This window comes from Zalophus californianus, chromosome 2 (assembly GCF_009762305.2).
Source record: "Zalophus californianus isolate mZalCal1 chromosome 2, mZalCal1.pri.v2, whole genome shotgun sequence".
In the NCBI taxonomy this organism is placed as follows: domain Eukaryota; kingdom Metazoa; phylum Chordata; class Mammalia; order Carnivora; family Otariidae; genus Zalophus; species Zalophus californianus.
This window is the reverse complement of record NC_045596.1, coordinates 117165024-117179702: the sequence shown is the minus strand read 5'-3', so window position 1 is coordinate 117179702 and position 14679 is coordinate 117165024. Positions and strand designations below refer to the sequence as shown.

Here is a 14679-nt window from a genome sequence, read left to right as displayed (position 1 = left end):
ACCACTAGAAGCTAAGCGGCAAAGAAGGATCCGCCCCTAGAGCCTTCAGAGAGAATACGGCCCTTTCAAAACTTTGACTTCTAGTCTCCAGAGTTCTGTCATTTTAAGGTTGTAGTTTGTGGTACTTTGTTACAGCACCTCAGGAAACTAATATATGGTCTTTTATAACTTAATCTTGGAAGTAACATCCTGTCAGTACTTTCCGTTCATTAGTAGCAAGTTCTTAGGTCCGACCCACACTCAAGGAGAGGGGAGCACACATGGACATGAGTACCAGGAGGCAGGAGTCATGGGAAACTATTTCAGAAGCTGCCTGCCTCAGTCCGAGATGACTGCAGTCCTGGCCCGTTCTTTGATTCCAACCTGTCAGAGACCCTGAGCAGAGCACCCAGTAAGGGATGCAGATTCAGAAACTACAGTAGTAAACATTATTTTAAGCCCCTAAATTTTGGGGTTATGCAGCAATAGTCAATTAATACAGATATGCATCATGCAGATATTTCCTCTCACTCTGAGGATTGTCCTAATTTTCTTTTTTTAAAAAATATTTTATTTATTTATTTGACAGAGAGAGACACAGCGAGAGAGGGAACACAAGCAGGGGGAGTGGGAGAGGGAGAAGCAGGCTCCCCCCGAGCAGGGAGCCCGATGCGGGGCTCGATCCCAGGACTCTGGGATCATGACCTGAACCGAAGGCAGATGCTTAACGACTGAGCCACCCAGGCGCCTCTGTCCTAATTTTCTTAACAGAGAACAGTTTTAAATTTTTATGGAGTTCAGTTTGTCAGTATTTGTCTTTGATTATTCATGATTTTAGTGTCTTACCTAAGAAATCTTTGCCCAAATGAATGTCACAAATATTTGCACTTTTTTCTAGACAAATAATTTTGACTAAAACTCTGTTCTAAGTTAATTGTATGTAGTGTGAGATCTAAAACAAGATCAGTTTTTAAAAATATGGATGTCTAATTGTTTCAACACCTCTTGTCATCATTAATGTCTGTAATGATGTGTACTGATGACTCATTTCTAATATGGTAATTTGTGTTTTTTCTTAATGTGTCTAACTAGAGCTTTAGCAATTAAAAAATTTTTTTAAAAGATTTTATTTATTTATTTGAGAGAGAGAGGGAGAGCCAGCAAGAAAGCACAAACAGGAGGAGCAGTAGAGGGAGAGGGAGAAGCAGGCTCCCCGCTGAGCAGGGAGCCCGATGCAGGGCTCCATCCCAGAACCCTAGGATCATGACCTGAGCCGAAGGCAGACGCTTAACCAAGTGAGCCACCCAGGCGCCCTGAGGTTTATCAGTTTTATTGATCTTTTTGAAGAACTGGCTTTTGTTTTAGTTTTTCCCCTCTATTGACCTTTTTAAAATTTTGCTATTTACTTTCTTCTTCTTACTTTGAAGCAAATTATTGCTTCTTTTTTTCGGCCTAATTTATTAAGTGAGAAAAATCTCTTCTGATAGAAGTAGCTGTAAATTTTCTCTAGACATTGCTTTAGCTGTGTTTCACAAATATATATCATTTATAAGAACATTCAGTTCATACTGTTTTCTAATTTCATTAGTAATTTTTTCTTTGATCTATGTGTTTTTAAATGTGTTGCTTTGGTAGCATTTATTTGGGATTTCCCAGATAGAATTCGCATTTTGACTCCCAATTTTTAATTCTATTGTCAGAAAATTTACAAATGTCAATTACATCAGTGTGGTTGAAAGCTTCTATATATTTACTGGTTTTCAGTCTGTTTTCTTACTGAGAGAAGAATATTAAAATCTTTATGGTGATGGATTTGTCTGTATCTCCTTTGAGTTCTGTTAGTTTTTCCTCCTGTATTTTGAAGATCTGTTACTACATCTTTTTGCAGTATTTCATGACCTCTTGAGGAACTGATCACTTGATTATTATAGAATAATATCCTTCTTTATAAACTCTTATAATACTCTGTCTTGATATCTGCTTTAGTCTCATACTGAGTCAACAGTCCTGCTTTCTTTTAAATATGTTTCCATTGAATATTATTTTCCATTGTTTACCTGTAACTTACATATGCCTTTATTTTTTTAAATTTAATTTTATTATGTTATGTTAATCACCATACATTACATCATTAGTTTTTGATGTAGTGTTCCATGATTCATTGTTTGCGTATAACACCCAGTGCTGCATTCAATACATGCCCTCTTTAATACCCATCACCAGGCTAACCCATCCCCCCACCCCCCTCCCCTCTAGAACCCTCAGTTTGTTTCTCAGAGTCCATAGTCTCTCATGGTTCATCTCCCCCTCTGATTCCCCCCCTTCATTTTTCCCTTCCTGCTATCTTTTTTTTTTTTTTTAACATATAATGTATTACTTGTTTCAGAGGTACAGGTCTGTGACTCATCAGTCTTACACAATTCACAGTGCTCACCATAGCACATACCCTCCCCAATGTCCATCACCCTGCCACCCCATCCCTCCCACCCCCCACCACTCCAGCAACCCTCAGTTTGTTTCCTGAGATTAAGAATTCCTCATATCAGTGAGATCATATGATACATGTCTTTCTCTGATTGACTTATTTTGCTTAGCATAATACCCTCTAGTTCCATCCACGTTGTTGCAAGTGGCAAGATTTCGGTTTTTGTGATGGCTATTCCATTGTATATATATATTTGTATATATACATATATATATATATATATATATATATATATATATGTATATATACCACATCTTCTTTATCCATTCATTTGTTGATGGACATCTTGGCTCTTTCCATAGTTTGGCTATTGTGAACATTGCTGCTATAAGCATCAGGGTGCATGTACCCCTTCGGATCCCTACATTTGTATCTTTGGGGTAAATACCCAGTAGTGAAATTGCTGGTGTGGTAGCTCTATTTTCAACTTTTTGAGGAACCTCCATACTGTTTTCCAGAGTGGCTGCACCAGCTTGCATTCCCACCAACAGTGTAGGAGGGTTCCCCTTTCTCTGCATCCTCGCCAACATGTGTCGTTCCCTGACTTGTTCATTTTAGCCATTCTGACTGGTGTGAGGTGGTATCTCATTGAGGTTTTGATTTGGATCTCCCTGATGCTGAGTGCTGTTGAGCACTTTTTCATGGGCCATTTGGATGTCTTCTTTGGAAAAATGTCTGTTCATGTCTTCTCCCCATTTCTTGATTGGATGATTTGTTCTTTGGGTGTTGAGTTTGACAAGTTCTTTATAGATTTTGGATACTAGCCCTTTATCTGATATGTCATTTGCAAATATCCTCTCCCATTCTGTCAGTTGTCTTTTGGTTTTGTTGACTCTTTCCTTTGCCGTGTAAAAGCTTTTTATCTTGATGAAGTCCCAGTAGTTCATTTTGGCCCTTGCTTCCCTTGCCTTTGGTGATGTTTCTAGGAAGAAGTTGCTGTGGCTGAGGTCGAAGAGGCTGCTGCCTGTGTTCTCCTCTAGGATTTTGATGGACTCCTGTCTCGCATTTAGGTCTTTCAACCATTTTGAGTTTATTTTTGTGTGTGGTGTAAGGAAATGGTCCAGTTTTATTCTTTTGCATGTGGCTGTGCAATTTTCCCAACACCATTTGTTGAAGAGACTGTCTTTTTTTGCATTGGACATTCTTTCCTGCTTTGTCAAAAATGAGTTGACCGTAGAGTTGAGGGTCCATTTCTGGGCTCTCTATTCTGTTCACCACTGATCTATGTGTCTGTTTTTGTGCCAGTACCATACTGTCCTGATGATGACAGCTATAGCTTTATTTTTAAAGTGATTTGTCAGTAGGCAACTTATATGTGGTCTTGTTTTTTAAGTGGAGTGTTTTAAACCATCTACATTTAATGTAATTATTGATATGGTTGGATATAAACTGTACTTGTTTTCTTCCTGCTTGTTTTCTGTTTGTCCCATATATTCTGTATTTGAAAATATTTTTTCCTGAATTTTTTTAGATTGAGTTATTTTATTTTATTTTTTTCTAGTCTTTTATTTTTTCTTTCCTATTGGCATACTACCTTTTCCTCTGTGGTTTATTATTTTAGTGTTGCTCTAGGGTTTACAGTATGCATCTCTAACTTATTTCAATCTACTGTCATTATACCTCTTTATGTCTATGTTAATCTTATAAGGGTCTTATATTTTCCTCCTTCCATCCTTCATGCATTATCATACCTTTACTTCCTCTGTTTGTACTATGAAGGCCACACATATTTATTCTTCCATCACTATCTTTTAATCAGACATTATTAGGAGAAAAGTTCTTTTATTTATTATTTAGTTAGCATTTCTGATACTCTTGTGTAGATAAATATTTTTGTCTGTTGTTTTCCCTCTTCCTGATAAACTTCTCTTAACACATTTGTGGCACATGTGTGCTGTCATTGAATCCTCTCGACTTTTAATTATATGAAGATTTATTTTACCTTAAGTTTTGAAGGATGTTTTCACTATTGAATTATAAGTTGATAGTTGTTTTAAAACAATCATTTCTTTTTTTTTTTTAAGGATTTCATTTATTTATTTGACAGAGACACAGCGAGAGAGGGAACACGAGCAGGGGGAGTGGGAGAGGGAGAAGCAGGCTTCCCGCGGAGCAGGGAGCCCTATGCGGGGCTCGATCCCAGGACCCCGGGATCACGACCTGAGCCGAAGGCAGACGCCCAACGACTGAGCCGCCCAGGCGCCCCTCAAACAATCATTTCTTGAGTTGTCTTGAGGCTTATATCGTTTCTGATAAGTCAGTTGTCATTCTCATCCTTTTACGCCTTGACCTAATATGTCATTTTTTCCTTTTTGGTTTTAAGATTCATTGTTACTGTTTTCAACAGTTTGGTTTTGTTGTGCCTTGGGGGTGTGTGTGTGTGTTGTGTTTGCCTTGCTTTTGAGCTTTTTGGGATGTGGCTGTGTAGTTTGTATCAAATTTGGGTAATATTTGGCCATTATTTGTTTGAATATCTATATGTTCCTTCCCATCTCTTTTTTGGGGACACCATGTAAATGTATGTTAGACTGCTTTATAGTTTTTCACAGGTCGCTGAGGATCTATTCATTTTTTAAAGTCAATTTTTTTCTCTCTGCTTCATTTTGGAAAATGTCTACTCCTCTTTCTTTAAGTTCTTGTTTGTCTTGTACACATTGGGGTTACTACCTACTCAGAAATAGAGTAAGTAGTACTGGATAACCCAAAATGTTTACTTGTTAACTCTCTTGTAGGTAAAGAGAGATACTGATTAGTAATAAAAATGTCTTTGCTTTCAAGCAAATAGTATGATAGGGAAGCAGATTTTACAAGGTAGGAAGAACAGTATGGTTTTTTAAAAAATTAATAAAAAGTCACTTATTAATGCATAACTTTCATGAATTCATACTTTCAGAAAGGGTAGGACTACATCTCTCTATATGGATTTTCTTACATTGTTTCATATTTGTTTACCCAAAAAGAGTAAGGCTGAGAAATAAGTTTGCCCTTAAATGAGAGAAACTGCTTATAATAACCTCTTTCTGATTGGTGATACATGTTAGAATTTGTTTTATAAACTGCTAAAAGAAATGCTCCCTTAAATTTTAAACTCTAGTTACTTGGAGCCCGGACAGACTCCAGATGACATTGATATCAGGCAAGTACAAGTCTTTACGTATAGAGAGTTGATTATTTGAGTTTATTTTGTTATTTAGGTTTGTTTGAAAAATCATAACGTAACCTCTTGTTTAAAATTTCTACTTTTCGGGGCGCCTGGGTGGCTCAGTCGTTAAGCGTCTGCCTTCAGCTCAGGTCATGGTCCCAGGGTTCTGGGATCGAGCCCCACATCAGGCTCCCTGCTCCGCGGGAAGCCTGCTTCTCCCTCTCCCACTCCCCCTGCTTGTGTTCCCTCTCTCGCTGTGTCTCTCTCTGTCAAATAAATAAATAAAATCTTTAAAAAAAATAAAATAAAATAAAATTTCTACTTTTCTATAAAGGTGAAGTTCTATTCAGTACTTAAGAATCTGTCTTCTAAGTGTTATTTTTTTAATGAAAAATACAAAATTATTAGAATTCAATATGGTGAGTTAAAAAAATAATATTGGCGTAGGGAAGACATTTCCAAATATGATGTAAAATTGAAGAATCATAAAGGAATTATCAATAAATTTCAACTACATGAAAATAAATTATTTGAATATGGCAGAAAAAAAACCCACCTACCATAAACTATATCAAAAAATACATGAGAAACTGGAAAAAATATTTTCAATTCATATAGCTGACAGAGAGATAATTTTGTATTAGTTCCTAATATATTCCAGGATATTCATTATAGCATTATTTGTAATAGTACATTTTTGGAAACACTGTCTGTCAACAGTAATTGGGTTAAATAAATTATGGTACATCCACAAATTAGAAAACTGTGCAACTGTGAAGAACTGTATATAAAAGAGCTTGTAAAGCTGTCTTGGCACACATTGGGCTTCCAATATGTGTTTGTTGATGAATGAATGAGTGTTTAAGTGAACAAAAGCGATGTTGAACGTACTCTGTATAGAAAGCTATCATTTGTGTTTTAAAAAAGAATGTATACAAATATGTGTGTATGCATGGATCACAACAGGGAATATATACAAGAAAGTGACAATTTAGCAGAAGATTTTGATGGATGAGAGATGGAGGTAGTAGGCACAAAGACAGAAGGGTAGGAGTTGCCTTTTGGTATCTTCTGAATTTTGTAACATACACATTTTTAAGCCTTTTGAATAATTAATACTTGGCACAAAATACTGTATTTGCAGGGATGAAAGTGAACCTGCCCAAATAGAAGATTTAAGTGTTGTTAAACCTGATGGCTGGCTTGATGATGAACCAAAATTTATTCCAGATCCTAATGCTGAAAAACCTGATGACTGGTAAACATTCTTCATCCTCACATGTCAATTTCATACATTTCTTGCTTTTTGTTACTAGTTCATATGACTGACAGGAGAAACTTGAGGTTACTATATTTGAGGTTAATATAAATGAGTAGATACACATTTTCATCTGTGGAACTTTTATGTAGAATTTTTTCCTAATTTCCTAAGGAATGAAGACATGGATGGAGAATGGGAGGCACCTCGTATTTCTAATCCAGCATGTCGAATTGGGTGTGGTGAGTGGACACCTCCCCTGATAGATAACCCCAAATACAAAGGAGTGTGGAGACCTCCAATGATAGATAATCCTAACTACCAGGTAATAACCACCTCTTACAATTGCATAGTAAAGTTTAAAGTGCTGTGATAGTTCTAGTTTTGATAATGTTACGTTAACTTTTAGAAATTTGATTTGTAATTTTGATTACAAATTTGATTTGTAATAGTTACAATTATAAAAAAATTTTTTAAAATAAAAGGAATGGCTTCATATTTACCATACAGTGCTCTCTCTGATTTGTGTAATTTTAATTACACAAAACTATCGTAAGTAGTCAAAGAAAATAGACTCCAACTAATTTATATTTAAAAAAGTAAAGTATTCTTGGGCGTCTGGGTGGCTCAGTTGGTTAAGCGACTGCCTTCGGCTCAGGTCATGATCCTGGAGTCCCGAGATCGAGTCCCGCATCGGGCTCCCTGCTCAGCAGGGAGTCTGCTTCTCCCTCTGACCCTCTTCCCTCTCATGCTCTCTATCTCTCATTCTCTCTCTCTCAAATAAATAAATAAAATCTTTAAAAAAAAAAGGAAAGTATTCTTGGGGCACCTGGCTGGCTCAGTCCATAGAGTATGCAACTTTTGATCTCTGCATTGTGAGTGCAAGCCCCACACTGGGCCTAGAGTTTACTTTAAAAAAAATAGTAAAGTATTCTTTATGTAATTTTCTGGGGGAATAATATTAAGAACTAAAGATGAGATACTTGATACTGTATTTTTCCCTGGTAATTGATGATCACTCTAGAATCAAGTCCTATTTTAGAATTAAACATAAGAAATGAGTTCTGATCAGGAGACCTCACATTGTACATTTTAGTAAATAATTCCTGTGTTTAATTAATATGCTCCATATTTTCTGTTGTTATTAAACTTTGGAGTTTTTAAAATATGAATTAGATATCTTTTGAGTGTACCTAGATTTTTGGGTAGAAATCTCTAGGTTATCCATTTAACCCTGTAGTTTTATCTAATTACTCATTGACATTTTCTAATATTTATTATATGGATGCAGTTACATATTCCAGTTGTTTACTATAGTTTTTTTTTCTCCATTGCATTTATCACAGAGTGTTTATTTTGGTAACTTCTTTGTTGAATGTCTGTCTCCCTCATTACTTTAAATTTAATCGAGGAACCATGTCTCTCTTGATCATCACTCTGTCCCTAGCATCTGGCATGGTGCCTGGTACAGAATAGACATATATGATGGAGGAATGAGTGAGTAATCATATTGTCAATTTTTTTTTATTTGATTGAGTTTAATCATTTAAGATCTAATGGAACTTCTATGTTGAATTTTTTTCTGACGTTCAGACATGACTGATTATTGATGCCCATCATGGGTATATGTTAAAAGGAGTGGCTTCCCCTCTGCCTTCAGCTCAGGTCATGATCTCAGGGTCCTGGTATTGAGCCCTGCATGGGGCTCCCTGCTCAGTGAGGAGTCTGCTTCTCCCTCTCCCTTTGCCCCTCCCTGCTACTTGTGCATGTTGTCTCTGTTTCTCAAATAAATAAATAAAATAAAAGTGCATTATAAAAAATTTTTTAAAAATAAAAGGAATGGCTTCATATTTACCATACAGTGCTCTCTCTGATTTGTGTAATTTTAATGACTTCTTGCCTTGAATAATTTTACTAAATGTAAAAAAACTTGTCTAAAATAGTAGCACTTACTTGTGAAATTTAATTACTCACATTTCTGTGTGTGTTGGGTTTTCACTTTGCCTGTTTTTGCAGTTTAAAGTCAGTTTTATTCATAGGGAACATTGGGTACAGAATGAGAAGAACCAAGTTTTTATTTCTAATGACTTGCTAATGAGTTAATATCAGTTAACAGTTTCTTTTTTCTCCAATTACTACTGCTGATTTCATTCGACAGCAATGACTTTTTTTTTTTTTTTTTTGATTGAGAGAGAGAGAGACAGAAGGGGCAGAGGGAGAAGGAGAGAGAGAATCTCAAGCAGCCTCCATGCCCAGCACGGAGCCCAATATGGGGCTTCTCTCCCATCTCTGAGATCATGATCTGAGCCGAAATCAAGAGTTGGCACTTAACTAAGCCACCCAGGCGCTCCATCCACAACAATGACTTCTTGAATAGCATTAATAATGGGATTATTTTATTTGAAAATGTCTTTAAATTATTTTTTTCTTTATTATTTTTTTCCAGGGAATCTGGAGTCCTCGAAAAATTCCTAATCCAGATTATTTTGAAGATGATCATCCATTTCTTCTGACTTCTTTCCATGCTCTTGGTTTAGAGCTTTGGTCTATGACCTCTGATATCTACTTTGATAATTTTATTATCTGTTCGGAAAAGGAAATAGCAGATCGCTGGGCTGCAGATGGTTGGGGAGTGAAGATAATGGCAGCAAATGCTAACGAGGTACAGTATTTACCATAGAGTAGTCATAGGACTTCATCCTGGTTATGGGTTATACAAATGGCCCTTAAGAAGTAAACAAATATGCAAGAATTACTAAATGTACTTAAATGAATTTGTTGATAAAATATTTAGCCTTACTATATTATGATACAACTTCATCATGAACTGTATAATGAACTATATATGTGTGTATGTCTTCATTAAATTATGATAGCATAATGGGATTTAATTGCCTCCTTGCTATTTATAAGGAGACTACTTAATATTCTGGTCACCTTGTTAATTCATGGCCTAAGTGGTTAACAGTAATGTAAATATTATTCTTTACTCATTTTAATTATTTTTCACTTAGAGGGAGTACAGAGGATTTTAAAATTTATTATTATTAAATTGTGTTCCAGTATTTTTTTACTCAAATCTTAACACTGTTTAGAAATACTAAGCTAAATATTTCAACACAATGCATCTTGGAGAATGTATCTTTAAAATCAATTACTGTAAAGGAAAATACATTTGGTTTCTTTGGACATTAGCAGAAACTATCAGAAGAGTAGGTAAAGGGGTTTTCATTTTGAAACTTTTTAAATTTAGACATTTAATGATTTTAGATTTCATTTTAATGAGAGAAACTGTTTCCTCACACAGGTTATGTGTGAAATTTGTTAATAAAAAAAAAAAGAAAACCCAGTAATTCCCAGTTTCTTTAAAAGTACAGAACCAAAATGAGTTACCGAGCATTTATACTTCTAAATGAAGGAGATAATACATCCATGAAGAGTAGTTCCATCCTTAAGCTTACCAAAAAAATAAAATTGTCGTAATTCTTGCTGATAGGTTAGTGATTTCTACCTATATAGTAACATACCTTCTACTACAAAGTCTCAAACAGTGATACATGCTAATAGAGTTTAAACTCTACAGTGTATAAGATGGGAAAGTAAAATATTTTTAGCCTACAAGTTCATCACTCCTTAACATAAAACACCTATCTAAAATAAGCTGGTTTTTTGTAGGTGGTATTTCCTAAAAAATGTTTATAAAATCTGAATTTCATTTTTATGCTTACTTCTTCTATAGCCTGGTATATTTAAACAGTTAGTGGTAGCTGCTGAAGAGCGCGCATGGCTTTGGCTCGTTTATCTTGTGACTGCAGGGCTTCCAATAGCATTAATTGCTTCATTTTGTTGGCCAAGAAAAGTCAAGGTAAAGAAATTGAATTTCCTTCAACTTAAAATAAGTCTGTTAGTGTTTAGGAGTTCTATTGAGCAAGTGATCCTTTTTTTTTTTAATTTAAATTCAATTAATTAACATATAATGTATATTAGTTTCAGAGGTAGAGGTTAGTGACTCATCTATCTTATATAATTCCCAGTGCTCATTACATCATGTGACCTCCTTAATGTCCATCAGCCAGTAAACCCATCCCTCTGCCCCCTACCCCTCCAGCAACCCTTAGCTTCCTATGATTAAGAGTCTCTTTAGGTTTGTCTCCCTCTCTGATTTCGTCTTGTTTTATTTTTTCCTCTCTTCCTCTATGATCCTCTGCATTGTTTCCTCAATTCCACGTATCAGTAAGATCATATGATAATTATCTTTCTCTGATTGACTTATTTCACTTAGAATAATACCCTCTAGTTCAATCCACGTCATTGCAAATGGCCAGATTTCATTTTTTGATGGCTGAGTAGTATTCCATTGTGTGTGTGTGTGTGTGTGTGTGTGTGTGTGTGTGTGTGTGTGTGTATCTTCTTATCCATTCACTTGTTGATGGACATCTGGGCTCTTTCCATATTTTGGCTGTTGTGGACATTGCTGCTATAAACATTGGGGTGCAGGTGCCCCTTCAGATCACTACATTTGTATCTTTGGGGTAAATACCCAGTAGTGCAATTGCTGGGTGGTATGGTAGCTCTGTTTTCAACGTTTTGAGGAATCTGCATACTGTCTTCTAGAGTGGCTGCACCAGCTTGTGTTCCCACCCACAGTGTAGGAGGGTTGCCCTTTCTCTGCATCCTTGCCAACATCTGTCATTTCCTGACTTGTTAATTTTAGCCATTCTAACTGGTGTGACATAGTATCTCATTGTGGTTTTGATTTGTATTTTCCAGATGCCGAGTAATGTTGAGCATTTTTTCATGTGTCTGTTGGCCATTTGGATGTCTTCTTTGGAGAAATGACTGTTCATGCCTTCTGCCCATTTCTTGATTGGATGATTTGTTCTTTGGGTGTTGAGTTTGACAAGTTCTTTATAGATTTTGGATACTAGCCCTTTATCTGATATGTCATTTGCAAATATCTTCTCCCATTCTGTTGGCTCTCTTTTGGTTTTGTCAACTGTTTCTTTTGCTGTGCAAAAGCTTTTTATCTTGATGAAGTCCCAGTAGTTCATTTTTGCCCTTGCCTCCCTTGCCTTTGGAGACGTGCCTAGCAAGAAGTTGCTGCAGCCAAGGTCACACAGGTTGCTGTCTGTGTTCTCCTCTAGGATTTTGATGGATTCCTATCTCACACTTAGGTCTTTCATCCATTTTGAGTCTATTTTTGTGTATGGTGTAAGGAAATGGTCCAGTTTCATTCTTCTGCTTGTGGCTGTGCAATTTTCCCAACACCATTTGTTGAAGAGACTGTCTTTTTTCCCATTGGATATCCTTTCCTGCTTTATCGAAGATTAGTTGACCATAGAGTTGAGGGTCCATTTCTGGGCTCTCTATTCTGTTCCACTGATCTCTGTGTCTGTTTTTGTGCCAGTACCATACTCTCTTGATGATGACAGCTTTGTAATAGAGCTTGAAGTCCAGAATTATGATGCCACCAACTTTGGTTTTCTTTCTCAACATTCCTTTGGCTATTTGGGGTCTTTTCTGGTTCCATACAAATTTTAGGATTATTTGTCCCAGCTCTGTGAAAAAAGTTGATGGTATTTTGATTGGGATTGCATTGAATGTATAGATTGCTCTAGGTAGCATAGACATTTTAACAATATTTGTTCTTCCAATCCATAAGCATGGAATGTTTTTGCATTTCTTTGTGTCTTCCTCAGTTTCTTTCATGAGTGGTCTATAGTTTTCTGAGTACAGATCCTTTGTGTCTTTGGTTAGGTTTATTTCCTAGGTATCTTATGGTTTTGGGTGCAATTGTAAATGGGGTCGACGCCTTAATTTCTCTTTCTTCTGTCTCATTGTTAGTGTATAGAAATGTAACTGGGGGCGCCTGGGTGGCTCAGCCATTAAGCGTCTGCCTTCAGCTCAGGTCATGGTCCCGGGATCCTGGGATCGAGCCCCGCAATGGGCTCCCTGCTCGGCGGGAAGCCGGCTTCTCCCTCTCCCACTCCCCCTGCTTGTGTTCCCTCTCTTGCTGTGTCTCTCTCTGTCAAATAAATAAAATCTTTAAAAAAAAAAAAAAAAGGAATGTAACTAATTTCTGTGCAGTGATTTTACATCCTGCCACTTTGCTGAATTCCTATATGAGTTCTGGCAATTTTGGGGTGGAGTCTTTTGGGTTTTCCACATAGAGTATCATGTCATCTGCAAAGAGTTGAGAGTTCTACTTCTTTGCCGATTTGGATGCCTTTTATTTCTTTCTGTTTTTTGATTTCTGAGGCTAGGATTTCTAGTACTATATTGAATAGCAGTGGTGATAGTGGACATCCGTTCCATGTTTCTGACCTTAGGGGAAAGGCTCTCAGTTTTTCCCCATTGAGAATGATACTCGCTGTGGGCTTTTCATACATGGCTTTTATGATACTGAGCTATGTTCCCTCTATCCCTATACTCTGAAGAGTTTTGATCAAGAAAGGATGCTGTACTTTGTCAAATGCCTTTTCTGCATCAATTGAGAGGATCATATGATTCTTGTTCTTTCTTTTATTAATGTATTGTATCATATTAATTGATTTGTGGAGGTTGAACCAACCTTGCAGCCCACGGATAAATCCCACTTGGTCATGGTGAATAATCCTTTTAATGTACTGTTGGATCCTATTGGCTAGTATTTTAGTGACAATTTTTGCATCCTTGTTCTTTAGGGATATTGGTCTGTAACTCTGCTTTTTGGTGGGGTCTTTGTCTGGTTTTGGGATCAAAGTAACGCTGGCCTCAGAGAAAGAGTTTGGAAGTTTTCCTTCCATTTTTATTTTTTTGTAACAGCTTCGGAAGAATAGGTATTAATTCCTTAAATGTTTGGTAGAATTCCCCTGGGAAGCCTTCTGGCCCTGGACTTTTGTTTGTTGGGAGATTTTTGATTACTGCTTCTATTTTCTTGCTGGTTTTGGGTCTGTTCAGGTTTTCTGTTTCTTCCTGTTTCCATTTTGGTAGTTTACGCATCTCTAGGAATGCATCCAATTTCTTCCAGATTCCTTAATTTGTTGGCATATAATTGCTCATAATATGTTCTTATAATTGTTTATATTTCTTTGGTGTTGTTTGTGATCTCTCTTCTTTCATTCATGATTTTATTTATTTGGGTCCTTTCTCTTTTCTTTTTGATAAGTTTGGCCAGGGGTTTATCAATCTTTTGTTTAATTTTTAAAATTTAATTTAATTAATTTTATTTTATTTATTTGAGACAAAGAGAGAGAGCATGAGTGGGGTGGAGGGGGAGAGGGAGAAGCAGATTCCCCACTGAGCAGGGAGCCCAGCGCCCAGCTTGATCCCAGGACCCTGGGATTCTGACCTTAGCCGAAGGCAGACACTTAACTGACTGAGCCACCCAGGTGCCCGATCTTAGTAATTCTTTCAAAGAACCAGCTCCTAGTTTCGTTGATCTGTTCTACTGTTCTTTTTTGTTTCTATTCCATTGATTTCTTCTCTAATCTTTATTAATGCTCTTCTTCTCCTGGGTTTATGCTTTCTTTGCTGTTTTTTTCCCCACCTCCTTTAGGTGTAAGGTAAGGTTGTGTATTTGAGACCTTTCTTGTTCCTTGAAAAAGGCTTGTAGTGCTATATACTTCCCTCTTAGGACCACCTTTGCTGCATTCTAAAGGTTTTGAACATTTTCATTTGTTTCCATGAATTTTTTTTTAAAGATTTTATTTATTTATTTGACAGAGAGAAACACAGCAAGAGAAGGAACACAAGCAGGCAGAGTGGGAGAGGGAGAAGCAGGCTTCCTGCCAAGCCGGGAGCCTGATGTGAGGCTCGATCCCAGGACTCTGGGAT

At 36.7% G+C, this 14679-nt stretch overlaps 1 protein-coding gene across 1 annotated transcript in view; it reads left to right on the top strand.

Moving 5' to 3' along the window:
- The window catches only part of CLGN (calmegin), a 54143-nt gene that overhangs the window by 34303 nt on the left and 5161 nt on the right, over nt 1-14679 (top strand). The window contains exons 9-12 of the mRNA XM_027600389.1: nt 6751-6864; nt 7039-7189; nt 9311-9526; nt 10604-10729. Coding sequence (XP_027456190.1) covers nt 6751-6864; nt 7039-7189; nt 9311-9526; nt 10604-10729 — 607 coding nt within the window. The remainder of the gene's footprint in view (nt 1-6750; nt 6865-7038; nt 7190-9310; nt 9527-10603; nt 10730-14679) is intronic.